At 35.7% G+C, this 20500-nt stretch overlaps 2 protein-coding genes across 2 annotated transcripts; one reads left to right on the top strand and one right to left on the bottom strand.

The window, feature by feature from the left end:
* Nucleotides 1–693: 693 nt before the first annotated feature.
* Nucleotides 694–2749, top strand: LOC114730502 (alpha-1,6-mannosyl-glycoprotein 2-beta-N-acetylglucosaminyltransferase-like). The gene has a single exon (XM_028917585.1). The coding sequence runs from the start codon at nt 1187–1189 to the stop codon at nt 2471–2473; it is 1287 nt and encodes a 428-aa protein (XP_028773418.1). The 5' UTR covers nt 694–1186; the 3' UTR covers nt 2474–2749.
* Nucleotides 2750–4232: 1483 nt separating this feature from the next.
* On the bottom strand, nt 4233–19783 carry LOC114730571 (myosin-6-like). The gene is given in 41 exon segments (XM_028917665.1): nt 4233–4577; nt 4676–4755; nt 4842–4922; nt 5185–5241; nt 5431–5487; nt 5621–5720; nt 5817–5887; nt 5976–6101; nt 6238–6411; nt 6967–7107; nt 7570–7743; nt 7857–7937; nt 8076–8096; nt 8178–8292; nt 8384–8502; nt 8642–8860; nt 8951–8988; nt 8991–9213; nt 9553–9651; nt 10465–10584; nt 10989–11194; nt 11334–11511; nt 11731–11791; nt 11891–12000; nt 12088–12219; nt 13286–13456; nt 13538–13664; nt 13836–13873; nt 14565–14666; nt 14785–14842; nt 15015–15116; nt 15246–15392; nt 15479–15615; nt 15692–15841; nt 16517–16676; nt 16790–16848; nt 17086–17242; nt 17659–17804; nt 18164–18307; nt 18593–18721; nt 19719–19783. Coding segments are annotated over 41 exon segments (4731 nt in total). The 5' UTR covers nt 19725–19783; the 3' UTR covers nt 4233–4462.
* Nucleotides 19784–20500: the final 717 nt, after the last annotated feature.

The raw sequence follows: 20500 nt of genomic DNA, 5'->3' as shown, positions 1-20500 counted from the left end.
CTCCATTATGATTTATATTATTTTTAAAAAAAAAGAGCAACAAAAAAAAACAAAAGAAAAGAAAAGAAAAGAAAATTGTGAGTATGCTCGTAACTAGGTCCTAGGATTTGAATGCAAATTGGGCTTAGTTGGACCAGAGTTTTATTTTGTTTATTTCTTCTGGCTTTTTTTAAGGCAACCATGCCTTGTAATTTTTTTAAAATTCATTTTATTTATTTGCCATTTTAAAGTTTAAAAGCATATTAATTACCATTTTGTTAAAATTGCACCCTTATCTTCACTAACTTTAATATAGAACGAGAGCTATGAATAAATAAAATAAACGAAGGTTATATGAAAAATTTTAAAATAAATCATGATATAGATATATCTAATACATAAATCATTTAAATTAGTAATTGTTATTATTAGAAAAACTAGATTTCACCACGTTCTAAAGAAAATAATGCACGTTTTTTGAAGCAAACAACGTGGGGGAAGTACATGTTATTATATATAGATATATGGAATTTTTTTATATTATTCTTGATATCATGACTGTAAAATGAACGATTTTTTTTGGGGGAAAAAAAAAGAGGCTAAGCCGCAGAAAAGGTCCAAAATAAAGATATGATACTACTTTATTACCCGAAAAAAAGAAATAACAGATACGATACGACTTTTCATTTTCAGTCAGTCAAAGGTATTTTTCTTTGCAGTGACTGCTGCCTTCCGTGAAATTGCCGGCAATTCGATCAGATGCCTCGCAACTTCGTTATGTTTGATTTTTCCTTACGTTTCTATTCCCCAAACACTCGTCGTCGTACTTCTTCCCCGACCACTGTTCTGTCTCCAATTTCTCCTTCGCTTGATTTCATCGCCTTCTTTGTCCTTATAACTCTCCACTTAGGTTTTGCAGGTTTTACTTCAAGCAACTTGATTTGTGCGTCTGTCTCTTCTTGAGGGAGCAAAGAATAGATTATGAGATCAGTTTCGGGGCTTCGACTAGAAGTTGGTTTGTCTGCTTCAATCTCAATATCTGGGCCATCTTAGATTTAGGGTGCTTAGTTCAATTTGACATTTGAAGGATATTTAGTAATGGATTTTTGCCTAATTTGAGCAGATAGCTATTTCCGTGATAATTTTAATGAAGCAATAAATGATTGGTTCTGTTTGTAAGTTTCTTTAAATCCTTTCTATTAGTTCTATGGCACCAAGCAAAAAACCCTTTTCCAGAGATGTGGCTTTGCGCCGCCTATTATATGTGGTATTCATTACGTTATCTGGGGTTATACTACTGCAATTCGTTCTCGGATCTAATTCAAGATCAACCACTGAAACACTGCCTATAAATGAAGCTGACGATGGCAAAGCGTCTGTCTGGAAGTCTAGACAGCTATACAACTCTCACCTACCCCAACAGAATGACTTATCCTTGGAGCTGCAAAAGAGAAACCAGTTGCCTCCAAAAAACCTGGATCTATATCCAACTCTGGCCAACGACCATATAATTATTGTTCTATATGTTCACAACCGGTCTCAATATCTCCAAATAGTTGTTGACAGCCTTTCAAAGGTGGAGGGTATCAATGAGACCTTACTAATTGTTAGTCATGATGGTTACTTTGAGAATATGAACAGGATCATTGATGGAATCAGATTTTGCCAAGTTAAACAGATATATGCTCCATACTCACCTCATCTGTTTTCTAATGGTTTTCCTGGAGTCTCGCCTTCTGACTGTAAGGATAAAGATGATGCTAGTGAAAAGCATTGCATAGGAAATCCTGATCAGTATGGCAACCATCGCTCACCAAAAATTGTTTCGTTGAAGCATCATTGGTGGTGGATGATGAACACAGTTTGGGATGGATTGAAAGAAACAAGGAAACATTCTGGCCACATTCTTTTCATTGAAGAGGACCACTTCATATTTCCGAATGCATATCGCAATTTACAGATGCTAATCTCACTTAAGTCTGAAAAATGTTCTGATTGCTATGCTGCAAATTTGGCACCTTCTGATGTGAACTCAAGAGGAGAAGGATGGGAAAGCTTGATCGCAGAAAGAATGGGAAATGTGGGTTACTCCTTTAATAGAACAGTTTGGAGGAAGATACACATGAAGGCTAGGGAATTTTGTTTTTTTGATGATTACAACTGGGATATCACAATGTGGGCAACTGTTTATCCCTCATTTGGCAGTCCTGTTTACACACTACGAGGTCCAAGGACTAGTGCAGTTCACTTTGGGAAATGTGGTCTGCATCAGGGTCAAGGGGAGAACAAAGTTTGCATTGACAGTGGCATGGTTAACATTCAAATAGAGGAACAGGACAAGGTTCCTAACATTGGATCAGACTGGGAAGTGCGCGTCTATAAAAATCAGCCTGGGTACAATGCTGGATTTAAGGGTTGGGGAGGCTGGGGGGATAACAGAGACCGCCACTTATGTTTGAATTTTGCTCACATGTATCACTACATACAGGCATAGACACTACTTCCACTTTGTAAGAATCGACCTTCTGGCTTTCTTGTTTCTTATTTTCTCTGTTATTGTTAGTCAACTGCTACGTGGTACTGTGAATTTACACGCTTTGAAACAGGAATTAAGATGAGTGTTTTACACATGGCATTAATATCTATAATTTACTTAGATAGTATAGTTGTTTTTGCAGTTCTCATTTGATTGTAACAGTGAAAACTGAAAGATATTAATATAATTTCTCCCCACGCGGGGACAGTTCTCATATCATGTGACCTTTTTAAATGCGTGTTTTCCTAAATGTGATTCATTGCTTGGGTGTAATACTAGTGACATTGTCTTCTGCTGCTTTATGCCTCGTTTTTGAATAATCCTTTCGCTATAAACTCAAGGCATTGAGTGGAAAATTATACTCTGCTTTTGATCATGTGACACTATATATAGTTTGACGAAGTTGATTCCTATGGCTTTATATTTTTAAGTGCCTGCCGGTTTAGCTTGCATACCATCAAATTGACAATGAATGAATGTTAAATTTCCCGACGTTATTGTACTAAAATGGACTGATTGTTGGCTGTGGGTGCTATGAAGGGTTCTCATTTTTTACTCAGCACAACGATAAGCACCGTATACTTATTACTATAATACAATTTAGATCATCTAAAATTTGACATGGATGATTCAGATTTAAACTTTTTACTGTGCAATTTTTTCAATAGTAAATTTATTTTTTTTTAAAAAAATGTTAGTTAAATTATCTTTATTTTGAATTCTATATCTATTGAAAATAAACATTAATTAAAAAATATAAAAAAATTTAAATTCAATATGGACCATTCAAAATTGATCCGGATGATCAAAATTAAAATGAGTACTCTATCAAGCATGGAGTGTGCTTCTAGTTAGGAAAGTCTAAATTTTGATTGAGGCACCAAAAACAAGATAGAGTTCTAATAGAGCTTATGTTGTGATGAAGGCACTTCCTAGAATAATTAACTAAGGGAATGTGTGCTAATTGGTGTCGCAATGGTGCATATGGTTAGTTCACCTAAATGGTGCATATGGTTAATGACTAAAGAATGTTAAAACTATCCAGAGTCTTGATAGTCCTAACGAAAGTGCTTTATATCAACAAGGCGTAGTATCGCAGTTTATGCAGCCAATAGAATGAAAGAAAAACTTACTTTCACTTTAATTGAAACTGAATTATTTAAATATATGAAAAAGAAATATATATGCATACTTTAGATGTTGCAATAATTGCTCAGAATACCTATTATTTCATCACAGAAAGATTCGGTAATGTGATGTAAAATTTTGAAAAAAGTAGTGGTGATAGTATGTTATCTTAGCGGGTGATTAGGGTGTTGCCAGGGGTCAAGGGACTTTAAATTTTGAGGCAATGGTTAATGAACGCACAACAATTTAGTTGTCCAACAAAATAGTTCTGATAGATCAATAACAGGACGAAAACTTGTGATATTTTATTGCCTTGACCTGTAGTCTCGAAGACCAATACAACTGCCCGGAAGCAGCTGGTGATACTCCTATACTATTACAAAGAGGCAATGCTCTTACAACAGTGGGCAATTCGTGGCAGAACAACTATCTACCAGAACAATCCCTCTTACCTTACATGTTAATTTTCAACACCCCACAACAAAACCCCCCCCCCCCCCAAAAAAAAAAAAACCTGAACCCTACAAAGAATTGTGCCTCAGAACCCATTAAAAAAAATGAAGGAAATGTAACAACATGAGAAGTAAACTGGCAACATGAAACCTATCCCACCCTTTTAACTACGGAAACAGCCTAGTATGCTATACAATACTAACTGAGAAAATATCTTACAGTGTGGGCAACAAATGCTACGGAGAAATTTTATAGGAAAAATTAAGGTGGATGGATTTACAGCTTGGCGTCTGACCAGGAAAGAGATTTTGAATCTTGAAAGGTAAGATGCATCAGAGGAGGACTATAAGTGTTAAAACCACGGCCTCAGTCATGTAAAAATTGGAAAGCTGAATTGCTAAGAAGTTCTGCTGGCGCTTGTACTTTCAATGAGTTACTTCCTTGAAGGGAATTAGAAATCTCATCAACTGAGTATGGGATACTGCAGACGGAAAACAAACTTGTCAGAGTTTTATTCTTCATGGCAAGAATAGAATATCTTCAGTCTTCCTAAAATACGAGCAGATGAGAGAGGTTGACCTTGAATTATCGTCCAACATGAAGGAGTCGCTGTCGTCATTTGCATCATCTGTCATTAGAAGCTTCAACCTGGTGGTGACCTGCGTCAGGAATTATGTTACAATAACTAGCATGTACGTAAACCAACGGCTGTGAAAAACAAGCATATCCGTTTTTATCAACTTACATCTGTTGATACGCATTGTTCACTCTCACTGCCATCCCCGTAAAGTAAACAGATTTTGTAAAGCTGATGAACACTCAGGATCTGAATTCAACAGTTAGATGTGAAAGTTCGCGTGAGCATACAATATTGTGCCGTATGATAAAGGTAGTGTATTCTCCTTCACAAGCAGTAAATTGTGTTTTCTGGATATCAATCCAATGGCCAAATACATGTTTTAGCATGTGTAACTTTCCGGATTCTTGAGTTCTTTTGACCTTTCTATTTTATTTTTTTTTCCAGAAAAAAGGACCATATATCAATATACCCATTTTATCATTCACTCAGCTCAGAGAAATACACTTACAGGACACAGATCGTTAGTGAGATCGTCATAGGATATTGTGGTCTTCTCATTTTTGGCCTGGGAGAAACATTCCATTCAAATTAAATCAGGAAGAGAGTGAAAAGAATGGTGTAACCATATGCATGGTGTTAAATCATTAAATAATAGATGAGAGGCTGATATTAGCGAATGAAAATGAAAGATCAAAGATCCGCAGGTTGCTAGATAATTTAAAGCAAGAGTTTCAAGGCCTAGTGTAGCACATACCAAGAATCCAACTGCTTGCCTCACGTGTTTGAGGTCATCCCAAGATGAACCAGCATACTGCTATAGAAGTCATGATTAGCCAATAAGAAATAAAATTATAAATTTTGAATGGCATAAATAAGGAGGACGGAATGTTCTAAAACTCGAGTATTCGTTGTGTGGCCAATAACAATATTAGAGGAGTGCGTACCTCTTCTGTGGCTTCACTACACCATTTCTCTAATTCATCCAACCCCGATTTTAGAAATTCTCCATTGGTAACTGTGCAATATTCTTTATTTGAAAGGAGGCTAGAGAATCAAGAATGCACAACTCACATGTCAAACTCAAATGCATATATTCACAGCATTAACATTAAATTGATAAAAGGAGAAAAGATGCATTACCTATTAAAGAGTTGCACATTGATGTACTGGAAAACCTGGGTCAATATCTTCTGAACCAGAACAGGAGGCACCTGAACAGAATGTACCAGTCAGTTTGCTCTACAACAACAAAAGGGATAAGTAAGGTAAGGGATCACCAATCTCTGAACTATCACATACATGTTTTTCTTTCATCATATTGAGAAATTTGTCAAGGCAATCAATGATGTTCTGCCAAGAAGCAGCTGGGGCGCTATTATCAGTTGACTGTTCATCTGATTGGCTTTGCTCTGATGTTTTAGGTGCCTAGATTGACATACTTGGAATAAGCAACTTGACATTTACATTTAGTCAACTAAAATCAAGTAGTCTTACAACACAGATTAAGAAACACAACCTATAATATCATTACATGTGATGACAAAATAAAGAAACTCCATACCTGAATGCAAGAAGTAAGCAGAGGTGACAAGTCCTTCTTCAAATTCTCTCGAACAATTCCATAAATCTTTTCCACATATGCTGTAAGTTGCTGTTTGAAAAGCAAAGCTGGATACTTGGCATCAACTTGGCGAATTGTATCAAGTGCAGTACCAGCAGTAGATGAACGAAAACTCTGAGAAATAACATTGTACAAATTTTGAGTTTGGTATTAGTATTAACAGCCTTCTAATAAAAAAATAAGACAGGAATGTGCACGTTAACATTTTTTAATGATGGTGAGATAAATAAACCCTGAGAAACAACATTTTATTGCAGATTGATCACAACCTATTTATGCTATGAAGCATGATGAAATGGAAACCAACTTAGTCACCGACTGTATAATTGATGTAAAGCCAACAAAAGAAAAAAGTCTATTACAAGAGTAACCAATATTGTTTGATAGACAGATGAAGAGCTTCCAAAGAGAGAGAGCGGTCAGATTAGAGTAACGTTGATAATAAGGAAAAAATGCGTATCACATGACCTTTAATCATAACTCATACGTTCCGGAAAACTTTACACATTCTTGTAAATACACTAACAACATAAATATTTAGCAATCAAACAATTGTATATGCAGATCAAATACTCATGTGATGTATGACTTGAGCAATTTACTTGCAACTCATTTCACGTGCAACAAGCTATAAATTAGATATTTGTAAATAACTAAAAATCTTAATACTTGGGAAATCCTTCCAAAAAAAGATGTTGCGGGGGGAGGAGGTTTCTGTGCTGAAGGTGGTCTGAGACTTTGCTGAAGAAGAAATAACAATGCAGACGTATTGGATAACCAATAAGCCATGTGATCATTATTGTCCTGATCCTGCAAAAACATCAAATGGGATTTATTTTGAGAATTAAAAAAAAAATCAAATGTGTCTATCATTGAAAGTTTCCTATCCTTTTTTCATAATTTCTCCTTTCCATTCAGGGAAAGCTTAATAACATGGTATAGTCTAATTATTCTTCAATGAAAAGGTTCCCAAACTGCCATTGGAATCACCCTCTTCGAGCTTCAAAAATATATGATAACGCAGAGATCTAAATATTTTGGAAATATGAGAACTTCATTTTAAAAGAAGCACACAGCAAAATGGCAAAGGAAGATTTTCACAGATTGAACTACACAGTCACAATGTTGGCATGAAATATCAATCGCAAGAAAATTCTGCATTACTAAGGTTATTCAACGCCCCTCCCCTCCCCCAAACCACCACCCGAGAGAGAGAGAGAGTCACTCAATAACTAATAATAAACTAGAAACAGGTTCTGGTATATTAATTACCTCTATAGCAGAACCAAACAACTGAATAAGACGATCAAATACACTTGTCTTTTCTGCTTCAAAAGATCTCCAGTGTAGCAAACACTTATAAATGGTATAAACTGCAACCGGCTTCCCTTCACTGAACCCAAGGTTTGCTTCTGCAACGCATTTCAGAAGAGCATCTAGACTCTCCTACTCGAAGAGAAATAAAGAATACTTAATCAATGCTGCTTCTCACGAAAAGAAATATAAATTTTTAAACTGAATCATTAAAAGAAAGCAACAATTGTTCATCCAGATCATACTTGTTGTCTTTCAGCTTGAGATCTCCTCAACTCTTTATCAGCCTCTGTCCCAAATTTTTTTCTCGGTGTACCACTCGCATCCTGTAGAAAATGGGCTTTTTTAAAAACAACTTATATTACAATGACGAGAAGATGAGTTGTCTTTTCTTGGTACGAAGGTAGGTGAAAGATAATTTAAAGAAAAAGAAAAGGCTTTCTAATCAAAATATCCTCACTTACATCTTGACCATTCTCTGACGGCTGCAGTAGTAAGAGAAGAAAAGGATGTTAATATATTCTCCATTAAAGAGACGCGATTTACCATCTTTGCTTTTGGTTTACCTGAGAATTAGAAAATGATAATTGTCCTGACATTCGCCTAGAAGATGAACTCAGTAGAGCTTGCTGCCTCAAAATTTGATCCTCTGTTTCTATATCAGATAGTTTTTCTTCAAGCCTGAGATACAACATACGCAAAATATTAAACGAGGACAGCATCAAACAAGTATTTTTTATAGTCTTACAGAAATAGAAGCCACTATTAGAACCTCTGCATAGCCATCTTCAGCTCAATTACTTTTGTTTCAGCTTCTGATGCTTGCTTCAAGCGCTCGTCACTAAGCCTGTTAGTTTCATCAATTTTCTTTTCTAATGAATTGACCAGCGCCTGAAAAGAGTCAAAGCCAGTTTAGGATATAAGAAAAATATATGTCCAGACAAAAAATGCCATATATATACGTATATTTTTTTGGATAGAGTGTTTATTGAAGAGAAGAGAACACATTTCAGGCTTTATGCACACATACCTTGAGATTTTCATTCTCTGCCGCAAGGTTATTGTTCATTTCATTGTCACCAACTGGAAATTCTCGTATACCAGAGAATAAATCAGCTGCTTTGCCTGCTGCGCCATGTTCTTGAACGGACGCTGTTTTAGTATCTTGGTCTTGAGTAAGCTTGCCTTCACTTTCCACGGATTTCCTCTCAACGTCATCAACTTTCTTTTCCAGTGACTTAACCAGTGCCTGCAAAGCCAGAGAAAACAATAAGGAAGAATATAAGAAATTATAACTTGTCCAGAAGCACAAACTCCGAAACATAATTTGTACGCATACCTTGAGATGGTCATTTTCTGTTGTTAACTTCTTGATCAAATCATTTCAACAACAGGACACTCTTCTGTATTAGTATTTGGCTCACCCACATTTTTTGCTGCCTGGCGCTCCTGAAAGAGAGATGCCTTCGTCTCTTCCAAGGAAATTTGCAATTTTGCATTTTCCTCTTTAATCTCCTCCAAAACAGATTGCAATTTTGAATTTGCCTCCTTAGTCTCTTCCAAGGCAGATTGCAATTTTGCATTTTCTTGTTCGACATCAGTCTGCATTCATAGATAAATTAATGACAATGTACAGTAATAGTTTGATAATGAAAAAGTACATTCAAAACAAGCTTGTATTTAAGTTGTGAAAATTTTCCGCAAGGGGAACAATTCTTGTGTAGAATGAGGCTGTTTGGCAACTGCAGACATCTGCAGGGGACTTCAATGAACATAGAAGTGGCCAGACTCCACACAAATCAATTGGAAAATTTTCTTTTCTTTTTCTTTTAGCAGAAAGAAGAAAGATGAAGAGAAAAGGACAAAATCTCTTAAAAAGGCATTCATCAGAGAAAGTTAATCTCATAACTTCCGTATTTTGATCAACTGTAAATAAGTTACCATAATCTTCTTCTCCATTTGTAGAGAAGATTTTAATTCTTCAACTTCCTTTTCAAGTTTTTCTTTGGCAGCTTTGAGAGCACCGGTTTCCCTAGCAGCCTGCAAACAGTTAAATTTCCAACCTTTTCAACAAATATGTGAACACTTATGCAAAAAGTTACAGTATAGCTGGCCGAAAGGATGAAATTTTTGGGCCGAAATACAAGACGATGAAATTTAAATTAGTAAAAATGTAGGTTTTGCAAGTTTCACAATTTGATAGGAGGAAGAAAAATAAAAGGAAAAGCTCTCTCAGCATTACAACAACCAGCATGTATTAGTGCATTGCATGGGAAAACAATCAGGAGAATTATGCTGTCACAAAAAGAAGCATTTGAATTGTACAGAAAGTGAACAGGAACAAAGGAACATTTTTTTTTTGTTAAAACCTCATTTAAATCCAATGTTAAAAGGCCAAATTCCCTAAGATAGACAGCATGTCTTGTATAGGACGACTGAAACAAGCCAAATTCGACAAGAACAGGCAACCTAAGCTCGAAACTCCGGGAAATCTTGAAAAACCTACCAACAGTAAGATATTACAGTACCGAACTATTTTTATCTCACAAGTTACTAATAAAAACAATATATTGCAAAAGTTGGCCCAAAAAGAAACCGATGTCTTCCAGATTAAAATTAGATCATCAAGTAATTTGGATATTATCAAACACTTCTCATAGTTCATCAGTTATACTAAGCCCCATAAAGAAAATTACCCCTCAAACAAAAAGGGGGAAAAAATCAAATGACACTAATGGTCATCATAAACAAGTAAAGAATATATTTTTGTCCAGAATTAAAAAAAAAATCACCAGCTTTTTATAGTGGAAGAATTATGAAGAAACAAACAAGGAAGAAAAAGAAGGGAATCACCATCTGAAGCTTTCGAAGTTCTTTACGAGCCATTTGTCCCCTCGAGACACACTGTATAATTATTGCTGCTTCCCTTAGCCTCAGGAGTTGGACGTAGGCTATATAACCACGGCAGTGACTCTGATAAACATCAACTCACATTAGTTCAAGCATTTCTTTTATGTAAAAGAAACAATTAATTGAATATTATATGGTATAAATATTGAAATATCTACAACTTCCAAGCACTTCCAGTTCCTGAGCTTTGTTCTGTCGTTTTTGAACAGAAACATGCTCCACTAAACAGGAAGCGCAAACAGAAGACTTTTCCCGTTGGCCTCCCTTGTTAAAGTCAGATCGAATTTAAAAAATGTCGCAACACATATTAACATTCAATCAGAACAGATCTAAACTAACCCCTTCAATTTCAAATCTCTTATCCAACTCGAGGATAAAATTTCGAGGGCAACAAAAATGTAACGCTAACGACTCGAACATATTAGGCATGATTCTAGCTCTCTGTTGTTATTAAAATTATGTCGTACTTGGATAACAATTGTAGCTTCCGTTCGCCTTCTGCACTTGAGCTCATTTCTAGCAGCCATGCATCGCATACCGGTTTGAATGGAAATGGCTGAGGCACGCAAAGTTTTATAAGATGTTTTAGCAATATACATGCGCCCATTCTTTTGAATTTTTACAGAAGCAGCTTCCCTCCTCATTTTCTCGCACAGACAGCGCGCAAGTTCTCCTACATTAGATTTATAGGACATGAAAAAGAGAAAACCTTTAGAAAATTCTTTTTTAAGTTAGCCAAAGATATCAAATCAGCATTTCATTAATAACATAGAAAAAATCAACCAACAGCTAGAAAGAATTCACATAAATACCTCTACAGATTGTTTGTATTTGTATGGCAGAAAACCGCAACAAAACGTATTTTTTGTGACCAAAAAATGAGCGGACTTTACTCTGAATAATGGTTGCAGATCGTCCTAAGACCTCAGCACGACATGCATCTAGTTTTGCCATCTGTCCTGCTCTCAGAAATACTTTAGTCTTGCCCACCTACAACAACAAATTTCCGCAAGAATGTTTTTTGGTCTTTAGAAACCATAACAGATTATGAATATAATAACACTAAATTCCACCACTAATAACTGCCTTTTCGGTATTATTTTATCCGAGGATAACTACTCAAGCAAAATGGTTTTATCGCCTTGGGTCAAATTAACGATCATTCTAAGAAAATGATTAAACGGAAATATCAACTGAGATCGTAGTTACCTGATAATCTTCAAGATTTACTTGTCCTAGCAGCTTCACGCAAGCAGTCCTCTCATCAGGGCTGTAAATATATGGTTATCGTTAATTTGCTTCAAATAGTTGAAGGTTGCATGTATCTACAGAAATTGAAAAGGAGGAACGGGAAACGAGATATAAATACCATCCTTTCAGAACGTCAGGTGCCAGAACTCCAAACCGCTTAACAAATTCATCAAACTGCTTTCTAGTTGGGTATCCAGCACAACTTATCCGAATTGCCTCCATTACTCCCTATAGATAACACCCACGAAGTCCTAATCAATTGAGAAGGATATTCATGATATGCAGAAAATATGAACAAAATAGCATTCAACTTACCCCACATTGAAGCTGCTGTAACACATTAGTGTTCTCAAATATCCTTGGCTTGAGAAGATTATTTGGCTTTATGCAACGAATGTAATGCGGCTCAGTAGCATTCAGCGTTTCAAGCAAAGATTGAAGTTGTTGCTGGGTAAAATGCATCAAGAGTGAAAATAATAAAACATAAATCAGGTAACTGCAAGCAGGGGTGGAGACAAGGGAAGAACGGTCCACGGCCCCGAAAATCTTTTTTTCTTGGTATTATACATTCCAGCCCCCAACAAATTTAACGACTGAAACGGTGCATTTAAGTTTTACTGTTGAAACTGGAAGAGTTCTTATTAATTGAATCTGATAATAAAGTTTTTCCGGATTGTTTGTTTAAGAATTGCACATCTACGAATTGGAGATGCGAATTTTGATGAATATCCTTTCTCTGAGGAATTCAATTAGGAATCATAGTTCTTGTGGATTTCCAAGAAAGCAAATTTAATCGCTGATAATGTTGTTAAATCTTTATTCTTTACTCAAGGGGCCATCAATCAAAGGACAGAAACTAGACTTTAACATCTGCAAACTTTTGACATGATTCACTAAAGTTACAAAAATTTAGATCTTTGGGCACGCCAAAGTCATCAAATGACTTTAATGCATACTTAGGAAAAAAATTATTCAAATAGAATCTCTCATTGGTCAGAAAAATCTGAGTAGTAAAATTGTTTTAACAAGTTTGCAAATATCCCTGGCATTAAATGACTTTAATGCATTCTTAGGATCTAAAGTTGTGCTCTTCTAGAAAAATTTACCCCTTCTAATATCAAGAACTCGTGCTTGTGAGGTTTTCTTTCAAATTTAGTGTTTAATTTCTACAAAACCTATGGATGATGATTTTCTCACTGACTTAATGATGGTTTGTATTGCTAAAAAGTTTGCCACAAATTTGACCATTGATGGTTTTTTATGCCGGACATGATTTGGAAAATAAAGCCACTTATTTCTTTTCATAATATATTTCAAAAACTGAATAAGGATGCGTCAAAACATTTATATTATATTAGTTATATATATTATAATCCGTTTCATGTTTTAGGAGGTTAAAATTTTCTTCGATCATGCCGGCCCAAAAAAAAAAAAAATCTTCGATCACTATTTACTTTATAATCTTGGCCCCCTCCTCTAAAAATCTTGGCCCCGTTCTTGACTGCCAGCATACCTTAAACTGGGTGGCTATTGAGGAGAACTTTGATGATTTGGAAGTTTCCTCAGGTTGAGGTGGAAACAATCCAGAAACGAAGGAGCACTTTGAAGCGTTGAGTAGTGCCTCGAACTCTGGAACAACGTAGTCTTTGTTCTTGTCAAGGAACAAGTCAGTCTGATAAGTGACCTGCAATCAAAAGTTTGGCACATACTTTTTAGCTTCTGCTGTTTAATGTAAACTACTTAAACCAAAATATACTTCACGTACATCACCGGCATAGTGGCAGATGGTGAAATCAGTACGAGATAACTTCGGTTTGCTGAAGCGTTTATTGTCTTTAAAAGTTTGATATAACTTTTCGGCAAATGTTTCGTGTGTTGATCTTGGAAACATGCTGCAACAAACAAGCAGGGCATTTTACAATCTCAGAGTACATGCATAAGCAGATCTAATTGCATGTAACAAGGAAAAAAATGTAAGTTACATATGAACCATCAGAATGCAGATATCTATCAGAAATTTCAAGAAAGGAAACAATGGCTCCATTTCATCATCTAATACATACCAAGCCTCATCAAGAAGAGCAATGATGCCGCCAGGTTTCTGTATTTACGAAAATATCGTTTAGAAAAACAAAATTTAAGAAAATGACAAACTCTACTTTATGCATTGAATAGAAACTAAAAGCACAAGCAAACTAGTGCAGCAGTTTAGTTACCTTCCACAAGAAGTAAATAACGCCAAGCCAAATTTATGAAGTCAAAAGTCAGTACTTCTACTATAGCACATGCATACAAAAATGATTAATCTAAATCCAAGTAGAGAAACATATGTTGGATTTCTCATCGAACAAAAATCTTTTATGAACAGATCCTTAGGCATATTTATCTTATTCATAGTTATTAAGATTGCATTAAATGTCGACTGAAAATCCCTGCTGGGTCGAATTGTTTAACTGTAATACATCTTGTCTCAATTAGGGAACAAGGGATCAGACAAATTGACTAAAATAGACAAAAGCGGCCTACAAGCATCCCGTTTCCTTAATCAAAACAAAAAGGAACAGAAAAAGAACAATTTCATCTGGGTGATAGATTTCATCAATGCCGTATCATGGTTTAAATAGATTTTTAGATTCTCCATAAGGTCTCAGATGATCAACTGTTTTTTTTTTTTAAATGGTGAAAGTAACTGATTCTAAGGATCATTATTATGCATAATTTGATACAAGGAATTAGAAGGCAAACTTAAATAATTCGTTGAGTGAAAAGTGGACTTTAGGATAAATCACCACCTTCTCGATGAGATCAAGGACATCCTGATTATCAATGAACTCTATATAACTCCAGTTAATCTCTTCCTTTGTATATTCCTCTTGCTCCATTTTGAAGACATGCTGTGAAATGAAATATTGATGTGTACAAGAAAAAAAAAAAAGAATGTGATAACACAAGTCAGTAAAAGCAATTTAGTATGTGACGAGCACCAAGTAGAGAAAATATAACAAATGAAACCTGGTTGAAATGTTGCTGTAATTTCTCATTTGTCAGGTTGATACAAAATTGCTCAAAACTGCACAGGACCCATTATATGACATAAAAAGTTGGAAAACTTAGGAAGATAGTCACGCAAGAAAAACTAAGCCAAAATGTTTTTTTTGAATGTTGATTAATCACAAATATCATAACATAACAATTCTACACTATGTGTGAATAACAAAGGCAAAAGCGTACCGGTTAAGCACCTGTTTGTCTTGAAACTCTCAAATCCATATATATCCAGAACCCCAATTAAGTTCTTCGAGTTTGGATCTTGACCGATGGAGTTATTAATCTTTTTCACAATCCTGGACCAATAGTATTTACGTTGATTAAACTATAAAAATTCATAAATATGTATATCAAATTTAACCTTCATAAGAACTTTAAAGTAAATAGAAACTGATTTACAAGTCACTAACTACACAAACAGTTACCAGTCAAACAGCTTTGAGTAAACTATTTTGGCCAATGAATCTCTACTGAGAGCTGCCAAATTTGGATCAAGCCATTTTGTTATGGCCTCACCACGTGTTACCATGACACGTTTGCACAGGGAGTCCTCAAGTGACCTCTCGTCGCACCTACCATTTAGAAATAAGCAAAGCTGTCATGGACGTAAATTTCAATTTCGTAGAAATGCTAAGATGAAGGGGAAAAAAGCACTCACATCAAAAGTTCAGCAGTAGTTTTTAGGTGGAAACGGGATTGATCATCCTTGGGTTCAGAGGAATCTGGCTCATCCCCCTTGGCAAATTCAATGTTTCCTAAATGCAGTATTGCAGCTACTACTCTAAATATAGCTTCCTGAAAACATGTGTGACAAAAAACTGTGAAAAAAACAAATAACAAAAATATCCGCAGACACCGTACTGAAGGGTACCTGCTCATCAGAAGTGATGCCAACAACCTCCATGGCTCTCCTAGTTGCAAGGTACTCCTTGGATTCATCCAAACCATCCAATTCGAAGAAATTTGATTGGTTTAGGTAATGATACGTTCTTGGATTTTCCAATTTAAACCTTTTAATATCCTAGATAAATGAACAGGATATAGAAAGTAAGTTCGCACTGCGCACTCGTCAAAGCAGGTTATTAAAAGAACATCCAACCAGCAAAACAAATTCAAAAGTCAAAACCACTTCCCAACAACATTATTATTAGTTTTAGGCTCATTCTGGATTTTAGAACTCTTATTGAACATTGGTTAACAATTTCATGAAACTTTGTATTGCAATGACCCCTGCCTCACACCACAAAATGTTTCTCATGACTAACTCCTACGTCATCAAACCTAGCCACTGAACCATTTTTCTAAGCCTTGAATTTGAGGAATATGACCTCAGGAAGAGATTAAAAACAAGAGAATCTGAAGGCAGTCAGGCAAGGTTTTTGTTCCAGATCTCAAACACTGCTGTTTCAAAATATGCAGCTTCTCATGACTTCTAGACTTGCATTAGTAAGTTTGCCTACATTGTATCACACTTTGTAGCCCCGAATCTGTAGCAGATAACCTCGTATTTCATGGCATAAAATGACAAATTTAAATCTAATCAGGCTATTTTATTTGATACCCAGTGACTAGCAACTCTATGTCATAAAAGAATCCGAAAATTAGAATATTTAATATTAAAGAAGAATGTTTCAAAAACAAGTAAACTTAATTTCTGTATGCAATAATCTGTTATCCAAAAAGAAGACTATTTGACCTCTTCTGGTGCAGCACAAATCATATAAAAACAATGATAGTTTCTCTCAGGATCTGAAACTTGACAGACGCGGGATCGTTCCAGCAAATAAGTTCTAATAGCAGCTCCTGAAATTCTCCCCCTCTGATCAAACTGTAGCTCCACAAACTTCCCAAATCGACTGAAATAGCATTATGGTCAACTCAGGACACAGTTCAAACCAATCAAAAGAAAGAGCATCAGAATTGCGAAGATAGGAATAAAGAGGACCTTACTCAACAGCTGAGTTAATACCTTGAGTTATTGTTTCTAACTGTCTTTGCATTGCCAAATGCTTCTAAAACAGGATTGGACTGTGAAGTCAATAAAAAAAAGGTCCGAATTCAGAATATAAGAATCAGAATACTTAATTGCTACTCCCCTCTTCCCCCCCCCCCCCCAAAAAAAGAAAAAAAGTGTAGGTCCCGTATTGTACGGAACTTGAGAAGTAAGCCGTATTGTTTGCGGCTTCTTAGAGATTTCATATTATTTATAAATAAATATATAGGTTCACCCAATAAGCAGGGTGAGAACAATTTTTTGTTTGTTACCTCTAGAACTTGTTGCTCCACAGATCGTCCCTCAGACTCCTTTCTCCCACCCATGAAGGCGAGATAATGCATAAGCATCTTTGTGCTCTCTGTTTTGCCCGCTCCACTTTCACCACTGACCAAAATTGATTGGCTTGTTCCTTCATTTAACATCATCCTGCAAATGCATTTTTTCTCAAAGTCTCATTTTCAAGGAATTCTGGAAACTAGCAAAGTTCCAGAAAATACAAATGCCGAATGCAATTAGAAAAATTGCGCAAATTACTCATGGTCTCAAAATTGCCAATAGCTGAGAAACAAATTTAAACTGACGTAAAATGATGATGAGGAAAAAAGGCTGATAATACTTCCACTGTTTTAGAAGATTGTAAACGTAATGAAACATGAAATGTGATTTCAAAAATGAGGAAAGAAGGCTGAAGTTGGAATTTTCTAGTTGAACTACCATTTTAAGTTTTCCAAATTGGCATTTTCACTATTTTCATTTTCTTATGAATTATTGATTTAGGTGTGCGTGCAAGATACCTACTGATATTTAAGCAGCCAAGACGCAAAAACTCAGAGAATAGATACCTAAACGCAGAATCAGCAATTGCAAAAGGATGTGGGCTCAATTCACCAATCGCTGATCCTTTATACTTTTGCATCACATCGTGGCCATACAAATGAGGTAATCTTTGAAAAGGGTTCACGGCAATCAATATATTTCCTGTGTATGTCTGGAAACACCATTAGGGAGTTAAACTTCATCTCCATGAATGGTCAGTCCATTGGACAGCGAAAAAAGCCAATGGAAAACAAACCAAATTCTTGTATAATTGAAGAATAAAGATGCAATATTCTAGTCCACGTACGGAAAAGGACAACGGAACAATAAAGGCGGTATTTAGTGTAGAAAGAAAAATGAAATGAATAGCATGCATGAAGGAAGGAATTGGGTAGTTCGCTTATTATTCATTGAAGCCCACCTATGGGTTATAGGTCATTTGTTGTAACATGCACAAGGAGTTTATTCCCATATAACTAACTAGCTACTGTAATATCACACGCGGGTAATGTTAATCAGGTCAGTGCTTACATATATCTCATTGGTGTCATACCGACATTGCAAATTCTGGAGAACCCCTGGCTCATGCAGATATGCCAGCCTTGTCATATCATCCACACCAGCAGGAGGGAACTCAGGATCCTTGGGATGGACATTGGAGGCTTTGACCACAACCTACAGAAAACATATAATGCTTGCTTTGTTTATTCTACTACTTACGGAGTATCAGGTTCCTTATCACTAAACATTTCCAATATATAATTCATCAAGAACAGTTAACAGTTATTTACAAGCACTCAAACCATTTAGGGCAGTAAACATGTGAGCAAAATACACAAAGATTAACAGATGAAGAAAGGAAAGAAATATACCAGATGTTTTTTTTTCCTTTTCTGCATATATAAAGAAAAAGAATATAGTTCTAAAGGAGTGGAGAAAAATGAATTCCAAAAGACTCACCATCTTGTCTGACGCACACTTAACTTTGATCTCTTCGCCATTAGTTTCCACAATTTCTCCGTCTATCCAAGCTACCTCAGGGTCCTCAACAAAAACTTGAGTTCCAACTCTGAAATTAATTGTAGTAGCCTGCACATCCAAAACAATCGCCAACACCTCTATCGTCAGAGAGGAACCGTGTTTCAAGTTAACATTAGCACAAGGGCAAAAAATATACAATTAGTTGCATATATGCAAACTAACCGGTGAGACTTTTCTCTTTCCACATCACAAGCAAAGACTGATTGTTATTAAGCAACACATGTCAGAGTTAAGACATTTTAAAATTAATGAAATTTAAAAATTTTCATCCATAAGCAAACAAGAATCCATTCGCTTTTGTACATTCTGGTAGCTTAAAATGGGTAAAAATACATTCTGTGCCAATCCAGATGAAATACACTTAGGCACTTTTACTAGCTCAACTACGTTCACTTCAATTTTGCGGAGTGTAATGGCCAGCCGCTGCAGAGAAACCAGAATGGGATACAAACCAATCATATTGAGGAAGATTTATATAGTCCAACATCATAGCTATTTCATAAGAAAACATATGTACATTTATGTCAAAAGTATCTAACAAGAGGTACAAAAAGTTTCCGATTGTCCACAATATTCAGACGCTAAAAAAACTAAAATAGTAGAAGTCTATAAAAGTTATATCCCATAGGAACCGTTTTATCTTTACATTTTCACAGAAAATGAAGACCTTCACAATAAAAGCACAGTTTCAAGATTACACAAGTTTTGACCCTCACAATATTGCCGTATATACAAACCTAATCTTTCTCAAGATGGATTACAGTGTAAGGAACTGAGTTTATACATGAGATCATTATCCTGACGACCATAGCATTTTTCATAAAAACATTCGCTCTGAAAGTCGTCAAACAGGCTACAGACTTATCGTAAAATTACTCGGACACGTTTCTATATTCTCTAAGGTAAGAATTGACCCTCATTCCAACCAACTAAAGAACAGAATAATATTACCAGATATTCACATTTCTCCCATGAGCTAAACATTCTAACCTTGTAAAAAAGAAAAAAGTTGGATTAACGCAATTGAAGGTGTGGTAATAGATACCATCATTAATTAAATGTTGATCACTCAAACGAATTCGACGATCAGCGGCTCAAACCCGATATTCCGTCAACAGAAACTTCACCCAACGTGGGAAAACACAATGTATTCCATCAGTTGATTTAAAATCAAGCACAAAATTAAGAACATCCAATCTCCACTCCCGAAATACCAATATAGATCCCCGATTCCTCATTCCTCTCTCAGTATCGTCTTTATATGGCGATCATGAAGAAACGGAAAATGTCGCCCTGGGAAAGCGTTGTTGCAGAAGAGGCTTCACAATGGCGGGGTTTGAACGAGAAGAATATAGAACCTTACCCCTCCTCTGCAATTATCTCCCCTTATTTTATCTCTCTTTTTCCTTCAGTTCCTCCCTCTCGCTCGCTCTGTTTCGCTCGCGCGCGCGCGCTCTCTCTCCCCCCTTTCTTGCACTTTGTATTTCCCATATTACGCAATGCGTGAACAAGATACGCACTTACGCTGGCCTCGATCTTCGTAGTTTGCCATTATTTTCATTCATATTTACATCTGTTGCCACTGCCGTATTACTGGTGATTATTTACTAACCATTAATGCCAGCCTTTTGATTTTTTTTTTTTTTTGGTATATACTAATCCGGGTGTACCCATGAACATGTTCCACGCTTATTTTTCAAAAAAAAAATTTAATTACCATAATTTTATATAAATAAATTTAGTAATTACACATTAATACGGTTTTTTTAAACAATTTTTTGGTATTTTGATTATTCAAAACTAGCTTGGATAAACAATAAACACATA

This window comes from Neltuma alba, unplaced genomic scaffold (genome assembly GCF_004799145.2).
Source record: "Neltuma alba isolate B1F8T4 unplaced genomic scaffold, ASM479914v2 tig00012743_pilon, whole genome shotgun sequence".
NCBI classification, from domain to species: Eukaryota; Viridiplantae; Streptophyta; class Magnoliopsida; order Fabales; family Fabaceae; genus Neltuma; species Neltuma alba.
Note: the sequence above shows the minus strand (reverse complement) of the source record. Positions and strands in the feature narration are given on the sequence as shown.